Genomic DNA, 22,793 nt, shown 5'->3' with positions numbered 1-22,793 from the left:
TTTTGCAGCACAAACCAGCACAAACGTAGCACAGTTGATTGACACCCATTTTGTTTGATTTAATTAATATGGGGGGGCTGGTTGACCTCTAGAAATTTCTGTTAATATCTTTAAAATAATAACGGCACAAACAAAAATTTCTGCAGCACAAACGTAGCACAAACGTTTGATACCACTTTTGTTGGATTTGGGTAATGTGGGGGGGCTGGTTGACCTTTACATTTTCATTAATATCTTTAAAACAGAAGCAGCACAAACGCTAATTTTACCTGCACAAACCAGCACAAACGTAGCACTAAAAAAGTAGACCATTTTGGCCCGTTTTGGAGCAGTCTGGGGGGATGGTGACCTTTGAATGACCTATAAAATAAAGTTTAATATCTCGGAAACCGTAGCAGCACAAACGCTAATTTTACCTGCACAAATCTGCACAAACGTAGCACTAACCGCTCCGCCTATTTGCCTTTACGTTTCAAGTGGGTGGGGGGTCAGCTTCACTCTGCTCTCCTAGCAACCTTACTGCTGAGCGCGGTTTGTGGTCACGTGGGACCTTTTTCAGCCTAAAACCGGCTCTGTGACATATCACGGAGGTGGACAGGAAGTGATGCTGAAATATTCAGATAACGTCTGGAATAAGACTGAAACAGAGGCGGGGAAGGTTTCAGCACACCTGAGTCACATGAGCTCATCACCATGCCTCTGCAGAACTTTTTAATTTAGCCTTTTAAATCAGCTGAAAACTCTAAAACCAGGCTGCGGCCTGGAGTTCCTGACCACTGGTCTAACAGGTAAAACACTGAGAACGGAAGTGAGTGACTGGAGCAAGAAGCAGGAGATATCGCCATCTTTTACATCCAGTCTGTTTTCTTCTATGACACTGTTACACCCCGGCCTAGGCAACCGGAGTGCAACACGAAAAAAATAGAAATAAGGGAACAAAGGCCCCCAAGGTCACTGCTCTTAAGGAGGGCGAACTCATAAAAAAGACTAATACGGGCTAGCGCCCGCCTCTCTCTGCGCAGTGACCTGCTGGGGGAGCAGATCCACGGACAGGAGCAGGGTTGACAAACTGGTGCGGAGATCTAGCTCTGTGCTGGGATGTCCTCTGGAGTCTGTGGAGGTGGTGGGCGACAGGAGGATGTTAGTAAAGCTGACATCCATCATGAACAACCCACACCACCCTCTGCATGAGTGTGTGAGTGGGCTGAGCAGCTCCTTCAGTCACAGACTGAAACGCCCTCACAGATCAGTCAGCAGCAGTTAGCCTCCTCGATCATGATGTCATGAGTCACGTGGACAACCACAGTCACCGCCACATGGATAATGCACCTTATATGTATGGACGTGTGCATGTGTATATATATGTGTATATTTGGTGTGTATGGATGTATGTGTATTTGTACGTGTGTTTGCACGTACATATCTATCCTTATGGATTTCTTAGATAGAAGAATAGCTGAAATGAATTTCTTGCATGATTTTCTCCGTCACACACACTGTTTGTGCGTGTGCACAGAACCTCAGTTACCGTGGTATATATTGTATTATCTTATTGATTTTGTATTTTTGGGCTTTGTATTCTTCTGCTCTCTGTACCTGAGCTGTGGGAACGCACGCATTTCCCCGCCGTCAGGTCAATAAAGACTCATCTTATCTTACTTCTTAACAAAGAGGTTTTATTGTGTAAAACCACAGGAAGTGTCTGTGCTGTCATTAGTGCTTTTACTGTGAAAAGACATGTGAGGAAAACGCTGAGGGTCTTCAGGTGAGCTAATGATAGGTCACGTGTTTTTCCTTCGTGCCAGAGGCTGATGTACTGCAGTACTGCATGTAAAAGTACTTTGACTGCGCCACTGTTACACAGGCCGGATGTACTTTTTACTTTTACAAGTGTACATCTCTTAAATCGGGTCTTTTCTGACTGGACTCTGGCAGCTGCTGCAGTCAGGAAACAGGAAGTTGATTAACTGTGACGTAAAACAGGTAAACAAACAAACGGACTTCAGTACGAAAAGAATCACTTTGAGCCCCAGAGGGCGCTGCTGTTCCTCCAGGCTGCTTCGGCATGGCACGTGATGACGTAAGCCTCTCGGTATACGTCACGCCGGGGTGAAACCCGGGGGTCGGTGTCCGGAGGAGCACAGAGGAGCGGAGGAGCCGCTGAAGGAGCTGAGAGGAGCTGCCACGTCCAACATGAGGTAAGGAGTTTCGGGTCACGTGATTGCAGGTTCTTGTAGTCGGTGCTGATCAGGATCGATACTCAGACTCACTGACGGACGCGGTGTAGCGGAACTCCAGGTGATCAGGTGTCATAAACGCGCCGCGGGGGCGTGGTCCCGCAGCTCAGCGCTCACGCAGGTGGAGGTGATGAAGAGGGAGGATGAAGGTTTGTGCGCTTGGGTCTCAGAGTGAAAGGAGCTGCGGGCCACTGCTGGCTCTGTCATCTGATTGGAGGAGATTTTACCGTTCAAGTATGTCTGTGAAGGTTCTCAGTCATCCAGGTCATCGTGGTCTAAGGAGCTTGCAAAGAAAAGCGTCTGGACTTCTTTAAGTTGCTTGAAGACGTTTCACCTCTCATCCGAGAAGCTTCTTCAGTTCTAAAGTCAAATGGTGGAGAGTCCCAGATATAAACCTAGCGGGAGTATCCCCCCCACAGAGGGACAAAAGGACCCCCTGATGATCCTCTAATCGCCTGAGCCAAGGTGTGAAACCGGGTGTGGGTCCCAATCAGCCAGAGTTTCAGGTGAGCTTACTGTGAAGGTGGGAGTCAGGTTTCACAATGGCACAGAACTGAAGAAGCTTCTGGATGAGAGGTGAAACGTCTTCAAGCAACTCAAAGAAGTCCAGACGCTTTTCTCTGTAAGCTCCTTTGACTAGTGCTCAAGTACAAAACAAACAAATATTTCCTAAAATGTGTTTGTTTTTAAAATTTCAAATGTTGTGTAACAAGAGTTTGTTTCCAATCTCTTAACCAGTGTTGGTAATCGATTACATTACTGCCCATCTCTGCTCTTCACTAACACATGGGTCTGTGCACACACACGCAGCACTGCGGCTGTCGTTGTGTTTGTATGCAACAAACTGCACATAAGTGCGTGCATGAGTTTGTGAGTCTGTCACTGCACTCACACAGCCTCAGCATGTTTGTGCTCTCTGCTCATGTTGGCTTCAGATTCATCTTTTTTGGCTTTTTAAAGAACTTATTTTAACAAAAAGTCACTTCAGGGGTCAAAGTGCATTATATTTCTGCACATCAAGGTACGGGCAGCGAGTGGCCCCCAGGCCACGGTTTGAGACCCCTGGGTTAGGGTGTGAGTTTACTGTAGTGGCTGCACATGTCACTGAAACCGAGGAACAGCTGAAGCAAAGCGGTTATAAAATGTGAAACTATCATCGGCCGGGCGTTTCCTTTCCAACATCCAGCGAGCAGCAGATGCCTCGCTAAGGTCAGAGGTCAGGAGAGCGGACAGGCTGCTGATAGGAAGCAGCCTTTCTGGAACCTGACTGACGTCCAATCAGGTGCTAACCAGCTGTACCAAATAAAGTGTCAGGGGGGCAAGGCAAGTTTATTTGTACAGCACAATTCAACAACAAGGTGATTCAAAGTGCTTTACAGAGACATTAGAAACAAGAACAAATAAAAAGCATGATTTAAAATTGAATAAAACAAACAAACAGAACAGTAGATAAAATCAGTAGTTAAAATGTAAGTTTTGAAATTTAAGCTTAAAAGTGTGGATTTGGTGCTTTATTCAAATGCAGCTGAGAACAGGTGAGTCTTCAACCTGGATTTAAATAAACTGAGTGTTTCAGCTGATCTGAGGCTTTCTGGGAGTTTGTTCCAGATATAAGGAGCATAAAAGCTGAATGCAGCTTCTCCGTGTCTGGTTCTGACTCTGGGAACTGATAACAGACCGGATCCAGATGACCTGAGGGATCTGGAAGGTTCATGCTGGGTCAGGAGGTCACTGATGTATTTTCATTCATTCATTTCATTTATTTGTTCATTTTCAGGAACAACAAATACCTATATTGAACATAAAATGCACAAAACAAAAAACAAAAATTGCCTGAAAAAGGAGTGGGACGAAGAAAACTTATTAAATCCCACCCCTATACTCACTCATCAACAAAAAAAACAAACTTCCCGCAGCTACGCCCATCATTGCATACAGACCCATCAACAGCCCCGGGCGCATACAAGCATCTAAACTGCAGCTCGCAAACAACAATTAGAGCCTTCATAACTGAATACAGAATATATAAATTATAAATTGCATTACCACAGGTAACAGGCAGTAATAACTACAAGTAACAAACACACACATACACACATACATATACATACATATATATCTACACACACATGTACATATATGTACATACATACGCACACTCTTTTTTTTTTTTTTTTTGAATCCATACCAGCAATGGTAAGAGAACAGACATTACAGAGCACACTAAAAGCATCATTGAGTATACTGTGACCAGACCAACTGTTTGTAGAGGAATTTAAATCTATGAATATTTTTGCATTGTTTCAGTTGTAAACTCAGACTGTTCCAGATTCTCACACCACATACAGACACACAAAAGCCTTTACGGGTTGTTCGAGTTCTGGGTAATTTGAATTCTCCAAAGCCTCTCACATTATAAACCTTTTCTCGAATTTCAAATCTAGTTTGTAAATTTGCCGGTAAAAGTTTAGTAAAAGCTTTATAAAAAATTATGGATGTATTGTAATTAACCAGATCCTGGAATTTAAGTAACTTTGCCTGAAGAAAGAATTTGTGAGTATGATCTAGATAACCAGCCTTGTGAATAATACGCAGTGCTCGTTTCTGTACTGTGACTCATGGATTAGTTGTATTTTTATATGTGTTTCCCCACACTTCCACACAATATGTAAGATATGGAAGAACCAGGGTACAGTACAGAGTACGAAGTGCATCTTTATCAAGGTATGGTTTCACTTTGTTCAAAACTGCGAGGCTTCTGGAAATTTAGGTTTTTATGTGTCTGACGTGGGGTTTCCATGAAATTTTATTATCAATTACGACTCCCAAAAATTTGTTTTCACTCACGTTATCAATTGGTACACCTTCAATGATAATTGGTAATTCTATATTATATTTTAAATTACCAAAAAACATTGCTTTAGTTTTATTTATATTTAATGATAATTTATTTATGTCCATCCATTTTTTTATTAATTTTAGCTCCCTGTTTACGGTCATTACAAGATCAGTATAATCATCGCTACTGAAAAATATGTTGGTGTCATCTGCGAACAGTATGAGTTTAAGTACTTGAGAAACATCAAAAATATCATTTATGTATACATTGAAAAGTTTTGGTCCCAACACTGACCCTTGGGGAACACCACATGTAATACCAAGTTTCTCTGAGTGGTAATGCCCTATGCTAACATATTGTTCCCGACCTGTTAGGTAACTTTTTAACCAGTTACCAGCTTTCCCTCGAATACCATATCTTTCCAATTTATCCAGTAAAATTGAGTGATTGATTGTGTCGAAGGCCTTTTTGAGATCAACAAAAATACCAACTGCATATTTATTTTTATCCAGTGTATCAGTAATTTCTTCTACTGCCTCAATTATCGCCATTGAGGTGGTTCTTTGCGTTCTGAAACCATACTGACCAACATTAATTATTTGATGTTTTTCAAGGAATTTTTCTAATCTTGAATTAAAAAGTTTTTCTAGAATTTTTGAGAATTGAGGCAGTAGAGAAATAGGCCTATAATTGGTAAAACTGTGTTTGTCATTACTTTTATATAGTGGTATTACTTTCGCAATTTTCATTTTTTTTGGAAAACAACCGGACTGAAATGATAAATTACAGATATATGTTAAGGGACTAGCAATATTCAGAATAACCTGTTTAACTACAGACATATTTATGTCATGATAATCCATTGAAGACTTACTTTTACATTCTAATGTGATATTTATTACTTCTTGCTCATTTGTAGCTGAGAGGAACAGTGAAGAGGGATTTGATTTTATATTACTGATATTTTCATTTTTATGACACGGGATGTCCGCTGCTAGTTCTGGGCCAACATTTATGAAGAATTTATTGAACCCATCGACAATATTACTCATGTTGTGATTTTCACCATTTGCATCAGTAAAATATTCAGAATATGATGTTCCAGAAGATCCTTGTTTAATTAAGTTGTTTAACACATCCCAAGTTCCTTTTATATTGTTTTTATTTTCATATAATCTTCTTCTATAATAAAGTTGTTTGCTCGTTCTTATAATATCAGTCAATTTATTTCTATATGCTTTATATCTTTGTTCCACTTCTTTTGTTTTTACTTTGATAAACTGTTTATACAGATTGTTTTTCTTTTTGCAAGCATTAATAATTCCTTTTGTGAGCCAAGGACTTTTTATCTTTTTTTTCTTTGTCATGTGTTCGTTTACAGGACAATGTTTATTGTACCACATAGTAAAAATATCTAGAAAATTATCATAAGCCTTGTCCACATCTGACTCTTCATACACCGAACTCCATTTTGGTCCTAAACCATTCAGAGCTTTATAGACCAGCATCAGGACTTTAAAGTCTATCCTCTGACGGACAGGCAGCCAGTGTAAGGACCTCAGAGCTGGACTGATGTGGTCCACTTTTTTGGTCTTAGTGAGGACTCGAGCAGCAGAGTTCTGAATGAGCTGTAGTTGTCTGACTGATTTTTTAGGTAGACCTGTAAAGATGCTGTTACAGTAATCAAGCCTACTAAAGATGAATGCATGGACTAGTTTTTCCAGGTCCTGTTGAGACATCAGATCTTTTATCCTTGATATATTCTTGAGGTGATAGTAAGCTGATTTTGTTATTGTCTTAATGTGTTTTTCTAAGTTTAGGTCTGCATCCATCACTACACCCAAATTTCTCGCCTGGTTTGTGGTTTTTAGATGTATAGATTGAAGTTCTCTGGTGACCTGTAATCGTTTTTCTTTGGCGCCAAAGACTATTACTTCAGTTTTGTTTTTGTTTAGCTGGAGAAAATTGTGGCACAACCAGTCATTGATTTCCTCAATGCATTTACCAAGAGCCTGTACAGGGCCTCGGTCTCCTGGTGACATTGTGATATATATTTGTGTGTCATCTGCATAGCTGTGGTAGTTTATTTTGTTGTTGTTTATAATCTGTGCCAGTGGGAGCATGTAAATGTTAAACAGAAGGGGTCCCAAGATGGAACCTTGGGGAACTCCACATGTGATACTTGTCTGCTCAGATGTGAAGTTACCTATTGATACAAAGTATTTCCTGTTTTCTACGTATGTTTTGAACCAGTTTAGTACAGTTCCTGAAAGACCTGCCCAGTTCTCCAGTCGTTTGAGTAATATGTTGTGGTCAACTGTATCAAATGCTGCACTGAGATCCAGTAAAACTAGGACTGACATTTTTCCACTGTCTGTATTCAGACATATGTCATTGAACACTTTTGTCAGAGCGGTTTCAGTGCTGTGGTTCTGTCTAAAACCTGACTGGAAGGCATCGTAGCAATTATTCTGTTTTAAGAAGTAACTGAGCTGTTGAGAAACTGCTTTTTCAATGATCTTACTTAAAAACGGGAGATTTGAGATCGGCCTGTAGTTGTTCATTTGTGTCTTGTCAAGATTGTCCTTTTTCAGTATAGGTTTGATTACAGCAGTTTTTAGTGATTCTGGAAACACACCTGATAATAAAGAAAAGTTGACGATCTGTAACAGGTCTGACTCTAAAGTCTTTGAGACCTTTTTGAAAAAACTTGTTGGCAGGACATCTAAACAGCAGGAGGAGGAGTTCAGCTGACCTAAGATGTCTTCCAGGTCTTTGCTGTTAATAGGTTGAAACTGTTTCATGGTGTTTAAACAGTTTTTTGGTGGACACAGTACATATCCTGGATCTGCTGTTGATGTACCAATTGCTTGTCTAATTTTTTGGATTTTGTCAGTGAAGAATTTGGCGAAGTCATTGCAGGCCATGGTCGAATGAAGTTCAGCTGCCACTGACACAGGAGGGTTTGTTAGCCTGTCAACTGTAGAAAATAAGACCCGAGCATTATGGCTGTTTTTAGTGATGATGTCAGAGAAGTAGGACCTCCTTGCATTCCTCAGTTGTAAATTATAATTGTGAAGTTTCTCTTTATAAATGTCATAATGAACCTGGAGGTTTGTTTTTCTCCATCTGCGCTCAGCTTTCCTACACTCTCTTTTTTCATTTTTCACCAGTGTGGAGTTTCTCCATGGAGACTTTTTCCTTCCAGAGATAACCTTCACCTTAATGGGAGCAATAGTGTCCATTACATTTAACATGTTAGCATTGAAGCTATTGACGAGCTCATTGACTGACCCTCTGGGCAGGTCAGGTGTTAATGGGAAGACCTGGTTAAAGATCTCACGACTGTGTTCAGTTATACACCGTTTTGTGATCACTGTTGTTGATATATTTGTGTGGGCTGAGATTTTACTTTCAAAGAAAAAGGGCGTGTTTACTGATGGTGCTGGGTGGGAGCAGGCTTTCACTGAGCATGTGCAATAGGAACAGGCTGGTGTGCGTGTAACGTTCGCAGAAGGATGCGTGCGGGCCTGGTCCCAGGCCTCTGATGAGGAGGGGGCCGGACCTCTGTGACGTCCTGACGAGTGTCGCTTTGCTTCCTCTCAGACTCATCCTCATCTCGCTGCTCTTCTCGCTCGGACTCGGTGCTCAGCAGCTGTCGCTGTCGGGGATGTACGGCAGCCTGTGCTCACCAAACTTCCCGGAGCCGTATCCCCGGGACATGCAGCTGCGCTGGAACATCAGCATTCCTGACGGCTTCCAGATCAAGCTCTACTTCAGCCACTTCGACCTGGAGCCGTCTTACCTGTGCGAGTACGACTACGTCAAGGTGAGACACAGGATGCCAGTTTTTGGTGTGTGTGTGTGTGTGTTTGCGCGCCACAGTGATGTCACAAACTATGGTTCTCTGTCTGCAGGTGGAGGCTGAGGGGGAGGTGCTGGCGCTGTTCTGTGGGAAGGAGCAGACGGACACGGAGGCGGTGCCGGCTCAGCAGGCCCTCACTTCCCCCAGAAACTCCCTCAGCCTCCTCTTCTCCTCCGACTTCTCCGACGAGGAGCGGTTCTCCGGGTTCGTGGCTCACTACAGCGCCGTGGGTAAGAACCAGACCCAGCCCGCCCGAGCAGACGGGTTCGGTCTCTCGCCATGACGTCTCCTCTGGAGCCGGAGTTTGGACCTTCAGGTGTTCATCGGAGTTCTGCTCGGTGCTGGTCTGAAGGTGGGACCGAGCAGAACTCTGACGAGCAGTGAGCGAGTCTGCGGACTTCCTGTTTCAGTGCGACTCAGTTTCAGAGGTCACCTGACAAAAAGGCGCAGTTTGTTTGCGTTTCTCATCTGATGCTTGTTTCCTGTCTCCTCTGGTCCCGCCTCTGGCCCCGCCCCTCTAGACGTAGACGAGTGCAGCGAGCGGAGTGGCGAGGACGCGCTCTGCGATCATTTCTGCCACAACTACATCGGAGGATACTACTGCTCCTGTCGCTATGGTTACCGGCTGCACTCTGACAACCACACCTGCAGAGGTGAGCGCAGACATCGGCTCGGGTGTCATAATCCACAGCACCCACAGCTGATTGCTCGCGTTCATCCACAAGTACAGTAGCGTGCGCTGCGGGGCTCTGCTTTCCAAAGATATGAGCCCCACATGAACCACGGGTGGGGGAGGAATGTGTGGGTCCTCACGTGTCCTGACAGATCAGTGCTGTGGACCGTGACCCCGCTGTGACTGATAGCGGCGCCTGATCGGTGGTAAATATTTGCGTGTTTCTGTGTGGGGGAGGCAGGCTCTGTCTGAGTTCTGCCTGTGCGTGTTCACGTCTGAGGGTTTGCTACAGAGCGACGACCTCTCGGTGACCTCTGACTGATTACAGAACCATTATAACACAACACACTGAGTGTGCAAAAGTCTTGAGTCTCACCTCTTTTCTTTGCTTCCGGTTAGCCACGCCCCTTTAATGTCTCATATTTTTTCCCCTCCCAAACATGGATGCAACAAATATGATACAAAACACAGATATACAAATGAGTATTTAATCCACTGTGATCGTTCAGGAACATCTGGAAACATCTGACTATCAGCATGACAACAGTGCAAACACAAAGCTGTGCATTAAAGCACAGCTGGATAGAAACACACAAGCCTGTGAGAGCCGAACATCAGTGTGGGAAGAGCTGTGAGTGTCCTTCAGGAAGCCTGCAGATCCTCAGAGAGCAAATATACAAACTCAGTTTTTGACTCTGCTTTTCTGTGTGTGTGTGTGTGTGTGTGTGTGTGTGTGTGTGTGTGTGTGTGTGTGTGTGTGTGTGTGTGTGTGTGTGTGTGTGTGTGTGTGTGTGTGTGCGCGTGTGTGCTAAAATGCACTACTGTAAATGATGTATAGACAATCATTCTGTACAATACAATAATTATAGTTCTACAACTGTTTATTAATAGTAGCAATTGTATCTCTACAATCTCAAATAGTTTTCATATTTTAACCATATTTATATCCTGTTCATAGCTTGTACACTCACTGCAGCCAGTACATACTTAGAGCATATTCATAACATGCCTTCATACGGTGTACATTGTAACATACCTATAATAGATCCATATTTTGTAATATATCAATATTATTGCCAAAGCACTTTCTGGATGGATGCAAACTGCATTTCTGTTGTCTTGCACTTGTGACGTGTGCAATCACAGTAAAGTTGAATTCTATTCTGTTCAGTGGAGTGCAGCAGCGATGTGTTCAGGGAACGCTCCGGAGTTCTGAGCAGCATTGACTTCCCTGCTCCGTACCCAAAGAGCTGCGAGTGCTTGTACCGCATCGAGGTGGAGGATGGCTTCAGGCTCCGCCTCCAGTTTGACTCACACTTTGATGTGGAGGATCACCCTGACGTCAGCTGTCCCTATGACTACATTAAGGTGAAGAAAACACACACACAGACACACACTCGGGTGACGTGTTGGAGCTGTTAATCAGCTGTTTTCCTGTCAGATTAAAGCAGGAAGTGCTGTGTTCGGTCCGTTCTGCGGCGATCGATCTCCAGGAGTCATTCAGACCGACAGCAACGTGGCCTCCATCGTGTTCCACAGCGATAGCTCTGGAGAAAACCTCGGCTGGAGGCTCGGCTACACGGCTACAGGTGAGTCCATGTCCAGGTGATGCAAACAGACACACAGCTGGGAGTTATAGCTTTTATTGTCTCCTGACAGGAAGTCAATGTCCCGTGCCCAATACTCCGCCCAACGCCCTGATGAACCCCTTCCAATCAGAATACTTCTTTAAAGACCACATCCTGTTCACCTGTGAGCCTGGATACCACCTGCTGAAGGTAGGGGGCGTGTCACATCAGCTGAGTTTGGTCAACCCAAATGATGTTTAGTTTGTTTCAAAAACAGCGGCGCTGCGCACGTGAAGGAATGGGCCAGCGCACTGGCGTCCGTTTGACAGATCGAACTGTCAAACGGATCGGTCACGCAGAGCGCGAACGCGGCGTGCGTCCGAGCTATGCGCCACAGGTGTAGATCAGCTGTGCGGGTCACATGGTCTGCAGTGATGCTGCTTGTTGCTAACCTGGCTGCGCTGTCTCTGCTCAGGACGGAGGTCACCTGGATCACTATCAGATCGACTGCCGGGCCGATGGATCGTGGAGCGACCGTCCTCCTCCGTGCCACAGTAAGACTGCTCGACCTTTGACCTCTCCAGAGTGTTTGTGTTTCAGTGTCTCCCGTGTTTGAGTCTGGGTTACTGCTGCTGCAACCTGTTTCCTGGAGCACACACGCCACCTGCTGGCTCTCTGCAGACTCTACAGGAGCGTCACAGTAGTGCTAGTTAGGCTTTCGTTTAGTAAACCTGAAGCTCCGCCTTTTCTGATGCTCTGTTAGTACAGTAGTGACCTCACAGCAGCCATGTTATTGGTCACATGATGTCATTAAAAGGCTCCAACAGCACAAACACGGCCCACGGGTCCAGCTCAGGTGAAGTTAGTAGCTACAGCCACCTGTGTCACCATCCACATGTCAGTCGCAGAGGCCACGCCCCTAATAATGCAAACAGGTGAGTTACGACTGACATGTTTATTTTACCACCGCGGGGAGGGGGGGACTGGCTGACCAGGCCGGTCGTGCTGTGGTAGGCAGGCACCGCCGTGGCGTCCTGCAGATCAGTTTTGAGACTGACAGGTAGCTGTCTGTGCAGGTGCTGAGAGACAGTTCAGGTCTGCTCACACACTTTCCTCTCGCTCTCGTTTCTCTGCAGACTCCAGGAGGAAGCCAAGCTCTCTGTCCAGCATCCGGACCAATCACAGCCTAGCTTAATGAGCAAGCCAGTCTCATTGGCTAATAAAGATACTGCAGGAGCGAACAGTGTTGATGTGTCTGTATTTTCCAATAAAGCGTAAAACCAGAAGCTTCTGTCGAGTGTCTGTGACTCACATTCAGGGATCGCGGCGCTGATGTGTTTCTGTCACACGTGTTCGCGTTCTTTGTCTCGATGCGTGTTCCCGTGACGCCCCCTTCAGGACACGCTGACTCTTCAGCCTGTCGGGTCTCACGTTACGTTGAGATGAGTTTCAGATTAAAATCACGTCACACTCACGTGTCTGGATCATTGGAACACGTCAGTTCTGATTCGTTGTCGCTGTCGGTCAGCTGTAGTTTGGTTCTGGCTCATTCTTCCTCCTTTCTGCTCAGACTCAAAGCTGATTGGTGTTTTTGTCCTGTCTGTCACAGTGGTGGATTGTGGGAGTCCAAAGATGGTCGACATGGCTGACGTGGTATTTGGTAACCATGACAACAGCACACTGTTCGGTGCGACCGTTCAGTACGTGTGCAGGGAGGGCGGCGTCCAGCTTAACAGTAAGAGGTCTTCCTGTTTGGTTTCCTTCAGTGGTTGCTGTGCAGTGTAGTAAGGAAATGTTTTTATTCATTTTTATTATTTTGTTCTCATCTTTGGGCAATTTGCTCCTCATCTGTTTTTAAACATGTTGATAAAAACTGGACCTGCTATTGATAACCAGAGGCCTCCTCACACTCCGGTTACTGTTTGTAGCTTCATACAGGTGTGGTCTGAGTGGAGACTGGGTTGATTCAGAAGGAAGGAGCACAGTACCCACCTGTCTGCCAAGTACCTGCCCGTCTGCCTGTTCACCTGTCTGTCTGTTAACCCGTCTGTCTGTTAACCCGTCTGTCTGTTAACCCGTCTGCCTGTTCACCTGTCTGTCTGTTCACCTGTCTTTCTGATAACCCGTCTGTCTGTTAACCCGTCTGCCTGTTCACCTGTCTGCCTGTTCACCTGTCTGTCTGATAACCTGTCTGCCTGTTCACCTGTCTGCCTGTTCACCTGTCTGTCTGATAACCTGTCTGTCTGTTCACCTGTCTTTCTTTTCACCTGTCTTTCTTTTCACCTGTCTGCCTGTTCACCTGTCTGCCTGTTCACCTGTCTGTCTGATAACCTGTCTGTCTGATAACCTGTCTGCCTGTTCACCTGTCTGTCTGTTAACCTGTCTGTCTGTTCACCTGTCTTTCTTTTCACCTGTCTGCCTGTTCACCTGTCTGCCTGTTCACCTGTCTGTCTGATAACCTGTCTGCCTGTTCACCTGTCTGCCTGATAACCTGTCTGTTCACCTGTCTGCCTGTTCACCTGTCTGTCTGTTAACCTGTCTGCCTGTTCACCTGTCTGTCTGATAACCTGTCTGTCTGTTCACCTGTCTTTCTTTTCACCTGTCTGTCTGTTCACCTGTCTGCCTGTTCACCTGTCTGTCTGATAACCTGTCTGTCTGTTCACCTGTCTGTCTGATAACCTGTCTGTCTGATAACCTGTCTGCCTGTTCACCTGTCTGTCTGTTCACCTGTCTGTCTGATAACCTGTCTGCCTGTTCACCTGTCTGCCTGTTAACCTGTCTGCCTGTTAACCTGTCTGTCTGATAACCTGTCTGCCTGTTCACCTGTCTGCCTGTTCACCTGTCTGTTCACCTGTCTGCCTGTTCACCTGTCTGCCTGTTCACCTGTCTGCCTGATAACCTGTCTGTCTGTTCACCTGTCTGCCTGTTCACCTGTCTGTCTGTTCACCTGTCTGTCTGATAACCTGTCTGTCTGTTCACCTGTCTGCCTGTTCACCTGTCTGTCTGTTCACCTGTCTGTCTGATAACCTGTCTTTCTTTTCACCTGTCTGTCTGTTCACCTGTCTGCCTGTTCACCTGTCTGTCTGATAACCTGTCTGTCTGATAACCTGTCTGCCTGTTCACCTGTCTGCCTGTTCACCTGTCTGTCTGTTAACCTGTCTGTCTGATAACCTGTCTGTCTGTTCACCTGTCTTTCTTTTCACCTGTCTGCCTGTTCACCTGTCTGCCTGTTCACCTGTCTGTCTGATAAACTGTCTGCCTGTTCACCTGTCTGCCTGATAACCTGTCTGTCTGTTCACCTGTCTGCCTGTTCACCTGTCTGTCTGTTAACCTGTCTGCCTGTTCACCTGTCTGTCTGATAACCTGTCTGTCTGTTCACCTGTCTTTCTTTTCACCTGTCTACCTGTTCACCTGTCTGTCTGTTCACCTGTCTGCCTGTTCACCTGTCTGTCTGTTCACCTGTCTGTCTGATAACCTGTCTGCCTGTTCACCTGTCTGCCTGTTCACCTGTCTGTTCACCTGTCTGCCTGTTCACCTGTCTGCCTGATAACCTGTCTGCCTGTTCACCTGTCTGTCTGATAACCTGTCTGTCTGATAACCTGTCTGCCTGTTCACCTGTCTGCCTGTTCACCTGTCTGTTCACCTGTCTGCCTGTTCACCTGTCTGCCTGATAACCTGTCTGTCTGTTCACCTGTCTGCCTGTTCACCTGTCTGTCTGTTCACCTGTCTGTCTGATAACCTGTCTGTCTGTTCACCTGTCTGCCTGTTCACCTGTCTGTCTGTTCACCTGTCTGCCTGTTCACCTGTCTGTCTGATAACCTGTCTGCCTGTTAACCTGTCTGTCTGATAACCTGTCTGCCTGTTCACCTGTCTGCCTGTTCACCTGTCTGTCTGTTCACCTGTCTGCCTGTTCACCTGTCTGTCTGATAACCTGTCTGCCTGTTAACCTGTCTGTCTGATAACCTGTCTGCCTGATCACCTGTCTGCCTGTTCACCTGTCTGTCTGTTCACCTGTCTGTCTGTTCACCTGTCTGCCTGTTCACCTGTCTGCCTGTTCATCTGTCTGTCTGATAACCTGTCTGCCTGATGTCTCTGCGTGTCCAGCCTGCGGCCAGCCATCCCGCCCTCTCCCCCCTCAGGTGAAGCGGATTGTGGGCGGTCGTAGCGCTGAGCCTGGCTTCTTCCCCTGGCAGGTCCTGCTCAGTGTGGAGGACCTGTCCAGGGTCCCAGAGGATCGCTGGTTCGGCTCTGGGGCCCTGCTGTCGGAGTCCTGGGTCCTCACAGCTGCCCACATCCTGCGGTCCCTGAGGAGGGACACCAGTGTCGTTCCCGTGGCCGCTGACCACGTCAAGGTTTCTGAAGTTCTCTCCTATATCTGTGATCAGCTTTGTGTCTCTGCCAAACCGTGGGACGGATGCTTATCGGCTGTAAGTGACCTGCTTGTTCTGTCCTTCAGGTCTTCCTTGGTCTCCATGATGCCAGAGACAAACGTCGGGCCACCAACCTCTCCGTAGACCGGATCTTCCTCCACCCGGACTTCCAACCCAACAACTACAACAACGACATCGCCCTGCTGAGGCTGAGTGAGCGGGTGGAGTTTAACCAACTCATCCGTCCAGTCTGTCTCCCACTGCCTCACACACAGGTGGGTCACAGCTCCAGCTGAGTCTGCACAAAGCCGTGTTCACTTAGGTGTGATCTCCCAACACAAAGGTCAGAGGTCACAGGGAGAGGACCTCTGAGCTGACAGACACAAAGGTTATCAGACAGACATGTTAACAGACAGAATTAAAATCCTTGTAAGAGACTGAAAATGTAAAACTAATAATAAAAGTCTGCTTTATAAAAAACTAGAATGACTTTAAAAGGATCTCAGTGATTAGGTGGAGTTAGCTTTCCTGAGCTCTTCAGGCAGGAAGACCCGGTTAAGGCCTCCTTACCTGTACAGGTGTCCGTGAGTCTGCCAGAGTGTGCTTGGCAAAGTCGGGGTAAAAACAAAGCATGGTGCTCAGCAGCAGTGCATGAACGTGAAGCCGAACCTCACCTATGCTGAGCTTGCTCCAAAGGTCAGCTGGTCCCCTCATTAAAGACGGGGGGAGGAGCTACTCCTCGACACTGAGGCTGTGTCCCATTTCAGGGTCTGCACGCTTGAAGTACGCATTTCAAGTGCGGTTACGTCACCGCCACACGACGACGGCTGTCCCAATTCGAAGTGTGCTTCAAATGCCCCCCCCCCAACCAATCACAGCAGATGGCCCCGCCCCTCCCTGAGCCTGGTTCTGCCGGAGGTTTCTTCCTGTTAAAAGGGAGTTTTTCCTTCCCACTGTTGCCAAAGTGCTTGCTCATAGGGGGTCATATGATTGTTGGGTTTTTCTCTGTATCTATGAAGCGCCTTGAGGCGACTTATGTTGTGATTTGGCGCTATATAAATAAAATTGAATTGAATTGAAATGCATACTCCAAATCCGCCGTCGATTTCCCCAAATATCAAGCGTGGTCCGGTGCACGCTTTGTGGTCCCATATATCCCACAATTCAGAGCGCGGCGGTGGGTGTGGATTATTTTGCCGCAAAATACGGCAGACGGGAGCGGCCAAAGAGGTTTTTTTTTTTCTTTTTTTCCCAAACTTTATTGAAATTATAAAGCGAACAGTCAGTCATTCCAGTTCAGTTTGTACAGTAGACATACAAGGCAAATAAGAGTAACAATATACAGTACAATGAAATAAATAAAGGATAAAAAAGAAAAAAAAAAGGGGGGAATGTGACAGACTTCATAACAACTTTGTACTTGAAAGTTGTGACAGCTCATTCGTTGAACATTTCTGAATGAATTTCAATCAATGATAAACCTTTTATATTGGAAGTTAATTTAAGAGAGTTTAAGTAATATTCAATTTCAATCAAAAACAAATTAAATGATGGGGTTGAGTTTTGAAATTTACATTTATGTATGTGGAATTTCCCTAATAAGATGGAGCGGCCGAAGAGTGAACTGTCAAAAGTACTGAATATGACGTCACTCATTTATGTGCCAATGTGTAATAATTAAAGTCAGTCATATATCCACAAACACAACAAGCTGAAAGTCAGTGATATATATATATATATATATATATATATATATATATATATATATATATATATATATATATGATAAACCGGATAAACCGCCCGCAGGGGCGTGCTGGGTGTTTTTTTTTATATATATATATACACACACACACCCAGCACACCCCTGCGGGCGGTTTATCCTTCAAGCTCGGGTCCTCTACCAGAGGCCTGGGAGCTTGAGGGTCCTGCGCAGTATCTTAGCTGTTCCCAGGACTGCGCTCTTCTGGACAGAGATCTCCGATGTTGTTCCCGGGATCTGCTGGAGCCACTCGCCTAGCTTGGGAGTCACCGCACCTAGTGCTCCGATTACCACGGGGACCACCGTTACCTTCACCCTCCACATCCTCTCGAGCTCTTCTCTGAGCCCTTGGTATTTCTCCAGCTTCTCGTGTTCCTTCTTCCTGATATTGCTGTCATTCGGAACCGCTACATCGATCACTACGGCCATCTTCTTCTGTTTGTCTACCACCACTATGTCCGGTTGGTTAGCCACCACCATTTTGTCCGTCTGTATCTGGAAGTCCCACAGGATCTTAGCTCGGTCATTCTCCACCACCCTTGGGGGCATCTCCCATTTTGACCTCGGGACTTCCAGGTTATACTCGGCACAGATGTTCCTGTACACTATGCCGGCCACTTGGTTATGGCGTTCCATGTATGCCTTGCCTGCTAGCATCTTGCACCCTGCTGTTATGTGCTGGATTGTCTCTGGGGCATCTTTACACAGCCTGCACCTGGGGTCTTGCCTGGTGTGATAGACCCCAGCCTCTATGGATCTTGTACTCAGAGCTTGTTCTTGTGCTGCCATGATTAGTGCCTCTGTGCTGTCTTTCAGTCCAGCTTTGTCCAGCCACTGGTAGGATTTCTGGATATCAGCCACCTCCTCTATCTGCCGGTGGTACATACCGTGCAGGGGCCTGTCCTTCCATGATGGTTCCTCGTCTCCCTCCTCTTTCTTGGGTTTTTGCTGCCTGAGGTATTCACTGAGCACTCGGTCAGTTGGGGCCATCTTCCCAATGTATTCTTGGATGTTCGTTGTCTCATCCTGGACTGTGGTGCTGACACTCACCAGTCCCCGGCCCCCTTCCTTCCGCTTAGCGTACAGCCTCAGGGTGCTGGACTTGGGGTGAAACCCTCCATGCATGGTAAGGAGCTTTCTTGTCTTTATGTCAGTGGCTTCCATCTCCTCCTTTGGCCAGCCTATTACCCCAGCAGGGTACCTGATCACGGGCAGGGCGTACGTGTTGATGGCCCGGATCTTGTTCTTACCATTCAGCTGACTCCTCAGGACTTGCCTGACCCTCTGCAGGTACTTGGTGGTTGCAGCCTTTCTAGCGGCCTCTTCATGGTTCCCATTTGCCTGCGGGATCCCCAGGTACTTGTAACTGTCCTCTATGTCTGCAATGTTGCCTTCTGGTAGTTCAATCCCCTCAGTTCTGACTACCTTCCCTCTCTTTGATACCATCCGACTACACTTCTCCAGTCCGAACGACATTCCAATGTCATTGCTGTATAGCCTGGTAGTGTGGATCAGTGAATCGATGTCTCGTTCACTCTTGGCATACAGCTTGATGTCATCCATGTACAGGAGGTGGCTGACAACTGCTCCGTTCCGTAGTCGGTATCCGTAGCCAGTCTTGTTAATGATCTCACTGAGGGGGTTCAGGCCTATGCAGAACAGCAGTGGGGACAGAGCATCTCCTTGGTAGATCCCGCACTTGATGGTGACTTGTGCTATGGGCTTGGAGTTGGCCTCTAGTGTTGTACGCCACATCCCCATTGAGTTCCTGATGAAGGCTCTTAGGGTCCCATTGATCTTGTACAATTCTAGGCATTCCAGTATCCAGCTGTGGGGCATTGAGTCATAGGCCTTCTTGTAATCAATCCAGGCAGTGCACAGGTTGGTCAGTCTGGTCTTGCAGTCTCGGCTGATTGTTCTGTCTACCAGTAGCTGGTGTTTTGCGCCTCTGGTATTCTTGCCAATTCCTTTCTGTGTCCCACTCATGTATTGACCCATGTGCCTGTTCATCTTAGCCGATATGATGCCTGACAGGAGCTTCCATGTAGTACTGAGGCAGGTTATTGGTCGGTAGTTGGAGGGGACCGGTCCCTTCTTGGGGTCCTTGGGGATCAGGACCGTCCGGCCTTCAGTTAGCCATTCCGGGTGTCTCTCGTTAACTAGCAGCTGGTTCATTTGTGCTGCCAGACGCTCGTGGAGTGCAGTCAGCTTCTTCAGCCAGTAGGCGTGAACCATGTCGGGCCCTGGTGCTGTCCAACTCTTCATACTGGAGACCCTTTCTTGGATATCTGCCACTGTGATGGTTACTGGACCCTGTTCAGGGAGGTCGCTGTGGTCTGCCCTCAGATCCACTAGCCACTGAGCATTGCCGTTATGGGTTGCGTCCTTCTCCCATATGCTCTTCCAGTATTGCTCCGTCTCCAGCCTTGGTGGTGCTGTTCTCTTATTATTGTTCCCTTGCCACTGAGAGTACACCTTTGCTGGTTCTGTGGAGAACAGCTGGTTTATTCTCCTGCCTTCTATCTCTCTGGTGTACCTCCTCAAGCGGCTGGCCAAGGCTGTGAGTCTTTGCTTGGCAGTTTCCAAGGCCTCAGGTATGGACAGCTTGCTGTATTTCTTATGCACCTTCTTTGTCGCACCTTTCTGCAACTCCGTTAGTTGGCTAACCTCCCTCCGTGCTACTTTGATCTTGCCCTCTAGCCTCCTTCTCCATGGAGGGTACTGCCCCTTGTGGCTGTTCAACTTGTAGCCAAGCATCTCACTGATCACTGCTGCCGTATTGTAGATCAGCTTGTTAGTGTCGGTAATCGTGGTTGTAGGTATTGTCCGTAGTGCTGCATTAACATCATCTAGCAGACCTTCTGAGGGTACTTCACGTAATCTTGGTAACCGGCTACGGGGGATCCAGGTTTCAAGCTTGGCCATTATCCTATTTTTCAGGTCAGTTCCTCTCGCACTCAACGATCCTTCTCCTATCACACTTGGGGCTATGTACCCAATCTCGGGTGGGGGTGATGATATCTCCCCCCTGACCTGGCGTCCTGACTCCTCCTTGCCGTAGCATTTGTGTTGTACCTCGTCAATCTCTAGCTGTGAGAGCAGTCCCTTCTTTCGAATGTTGGAACACTGAGCTACTAGTTGTTTCGCCGTCATTGTGGATGTTGGGTATCGAAGAATCCATAGGTCCGTCATCCTATTCATGTAGCCCCTGCCGCCGGGGTTACTTGCGTAGTAGCATTCCAACAACGCCCTGTTTTCGTCTCTTGCCCACCGATGCCTTCTTGTTCCAGTAGCCCACTTTTCGTCAGGGTGCCCTGGTTCCTCAACACCTGACGCGGACCTTGTTGATCCGGGCGACGCCTTCATATTTATCTGTCTCGCTCATGTCTGCGGTAGGCTCGCTTAGCATAGGGGGTCTAGCCTTAGGACCCTTACTGGATACAGATGCCCAAGGCAGGAATCGAATTTGCGATCCTGGGTTCCAAAGGCGTGTAGTCTAACCACTACGAGATATATATATATATACATATATATATATATATATATATATATATCTCATAATAATCTGACAATACTATAACATTGGCCATATTATATTTACATTAACACAGTGAGATGATTTTAGTCTCATGAACAACATTAGCTAATTGTTATTTACTAACTAATCTTAAATGACTGTTCAGCAATGACGTCTCAGACACGTCTGCTTTGGGCTCGATGTGGACACGTTTGCTTTATTTCCAGTATTTTTGAATCACATGTTTCTTTATTTTTACTGGTGATGTCATCGCCTGTTTGAGGCAGTGAGATCAGATCGACTAAGGATGTAAATATTTTACTGATCTGTCTGCTGCTTGACCTCTGACCTCTGTCTTTACCCCAGGATGACCCCCTGGCACCTCCCCCCAACTCTCTGGGTGTGGTTGCTGGTTGGGGAATCTCCAACCCCAATGCCTCTGCTTCTTCCTCCCCCTCATCCACTCTGACCTTTGACCCTGTGTTGGACACCGACCTCGAGATGACCTCTGACCTCCTGCAGTATGTGAAGCTGCCTGTGGTCTCCCAGGCCGAGTGTGAGGCGAGCTACGCCTCGCGCTCCGTCAGCTACAACATCACTGACAACATGTTCTGTGCCGGCTTCTTCGAGGGGGGGCGGGACACCTGCCTAGGGGACAGCGGGGGTGCATTTGTAATGGAGGACGAGGTCAGCCGGAGGTGGGCGGTGTTTGGGTTGGTGTCCTGGGGTGGACCAGAGGAGTGCGGGAGTCTGAGAGTGTATGGAGTCTATACCCGAGTGGCCAAATACGTGGAGTGGATACAGAGCCACCTTCACGCTGCCCCCTGGTGGTGATGCTGGGTTTTTTAACACTTTGTTTTTATTGGTAGTTTTGTATATTTTTTACAAAACATTCAGACATTAACAAGTACAGAGCACTAGGCTTGCAAAGATGCATTAAAAAAAAAAGGTATCCATTTATGGTACAATCAAATCAAACAGGTGAATTACAGCGATGATACTTTTGGTACCAGAATTTATAATATTTTTCCATTCAAGTAAAGGTCCCATTTTTTCCATTACTTCTCAAATTTATCAGCAGCAAGTCTTAATGAAAAAGTCTCTCCATTGTGTAAATTTCCTTGGTAATGCCTATCCAGTCCAAAAATGACGGTGGAGCCACGTTTAGCCATTTGCGAGTTATGGCTTTCTTTGCACCAGCCAGTAGTTTTAATAAAAGGTATTTGTCCGATTTCCTCAGTCCTTGGTATGAGGGGAAACATCAGCGAAAGGCCTGCTCAAAATGACACCCTTGAGCGACAGTTGGAAAACATCGCGGAACGGATCACTGCAGTTGTGAGGTCTCAGAATCAAAAGACTGACAACACCATGGAACAGAAGTTTGATACCATCATGGGGAGGCTCGCGGCTCTCCAACGGGAGATCGAGGGACCAGTGTCAGAGGGCTAAATTTGAGCTGCTCACAAAGGAGAAATCAACAATATTCAACATTTGGACACCACGGCGCCAGCTGCTAGGCCCAAGGCTGGAGCCCACCAAAACAACTCCCAACTCCCTGATAACGACTGTGTGATGACTATTCTTCCCGTCCCATGAAGGCCACCTGGGTTGGCTGGCAGACTGTTTACTTAGCCTGATAGAGCGAAGGACACTGTCTCCGCTGAACTATGGACACGCACACACATACACTTACACTGATAGGCACTCACTCATCCCCCCTCCCTTTCCAACGCCTTCGATGCTTGTTTCCGGCGAGGGAACACGGCGGGTCTGTGTGCCGCGCTGGAATGATAGCGCTGTGCAGGGTGGCTGCTGTGTTTCTTCGGATTACTCCTCACCCCCCACCCACCCCTGTGGCTTGTCATGTCTTCACAATGTTGTGCTGTGGACATTTATGTGCTTTTTTGTGCAAAGGAGTTTTTTGTTTCCTGTTCTCATGCTGTCCTACCATGGAAGCACAGC

The 22,793-nt window shown here is 46.6% G+C and overlaps 1 protein-coding gene and 1 long non-coding RNA gene across 5 annotated transcripts; one reads left to right on the top strand and one right to left on the bottom strand.

Moving 5' to 3' along the window:
- Positions 1-1,791: 1,791 nt before the first annotated feature.
- On the top strand, positions 1,792-22,774 carry masp1 (MBL associated serine protease 1). The gene is made up of 13 exons (XM_085429529.1): positions 1,792-2,198; positions 8,683-8,905; positions 8,994-9,171; positions 9,463-9,594; positions 10,786-10,982; positions 11,056-11,203; positions 11,274-11,392; positions 11,658-11,736; positions 12,792-12,917; positions 13,111-13,185; positions 15,287-15,534; positions 15,639-15,827; positions 21,198-22,774. The coding sequence occupies exons 1-13, from the start codon at positions 2,194-2,196 to the stop codon at positions 21,663-21,665; spliced, it is 2,187 nt and encodes a 728-aa protein (XP_085285655.1). The 5' UTR covers positions 1,792-2,193; the 3' UTR covers positions 21,666-22,774.
- Positions 13,256-15,331, bottom strand: LOC146654842 (uncharacterized). 4 transcript variants are annotated; one of them, XR_014907133.1, is made up of 4 exons: positions 15,210-15,257; positions 15,146-15,177; positions 15,018-15,097; positions 13,256-14,813 (listed from the first exon to the last, which is right to left on the bottom strand). It is a non-coding gene; the product is annotated as an uncharacterized LOC146654842 (long non-coding RNA). The 4 variants fall into 4 exon arrangements; XR_014907134.1 differs by lacking the exon at positions 15,018-15,097 and having other exon boundaries at positions 13,256-14,841; positions 15,226-15,331; XR_014907132.1 differs by having other exon boundaries at positions 13,256-15,097; positions 15,226-15,270.
- Positions 22,775-22,793: the final 19 nt, after the last annotated feature.

The sequence above is a fragment of the Rhamphochromis longiceps genome, linkage group LG14 (genome assembly GCF_057381845.1).
Source record: "Rhamphochromis longiceps isolate RC_006_pf linkage group LG14, R_longiceps_female_GT1.1, whole genome shotgun sequence".
Classification (NCBI taxonomy): Eukaryota; Metazoa; Chordata; class Actinopteri; order Cichliformes; family Cichlidae; genus Rhamphochromis; species Rhamphochromis longiceps.
This window is presented reverse-complemented; position numbering and strand designations above follow the sequence as displayed.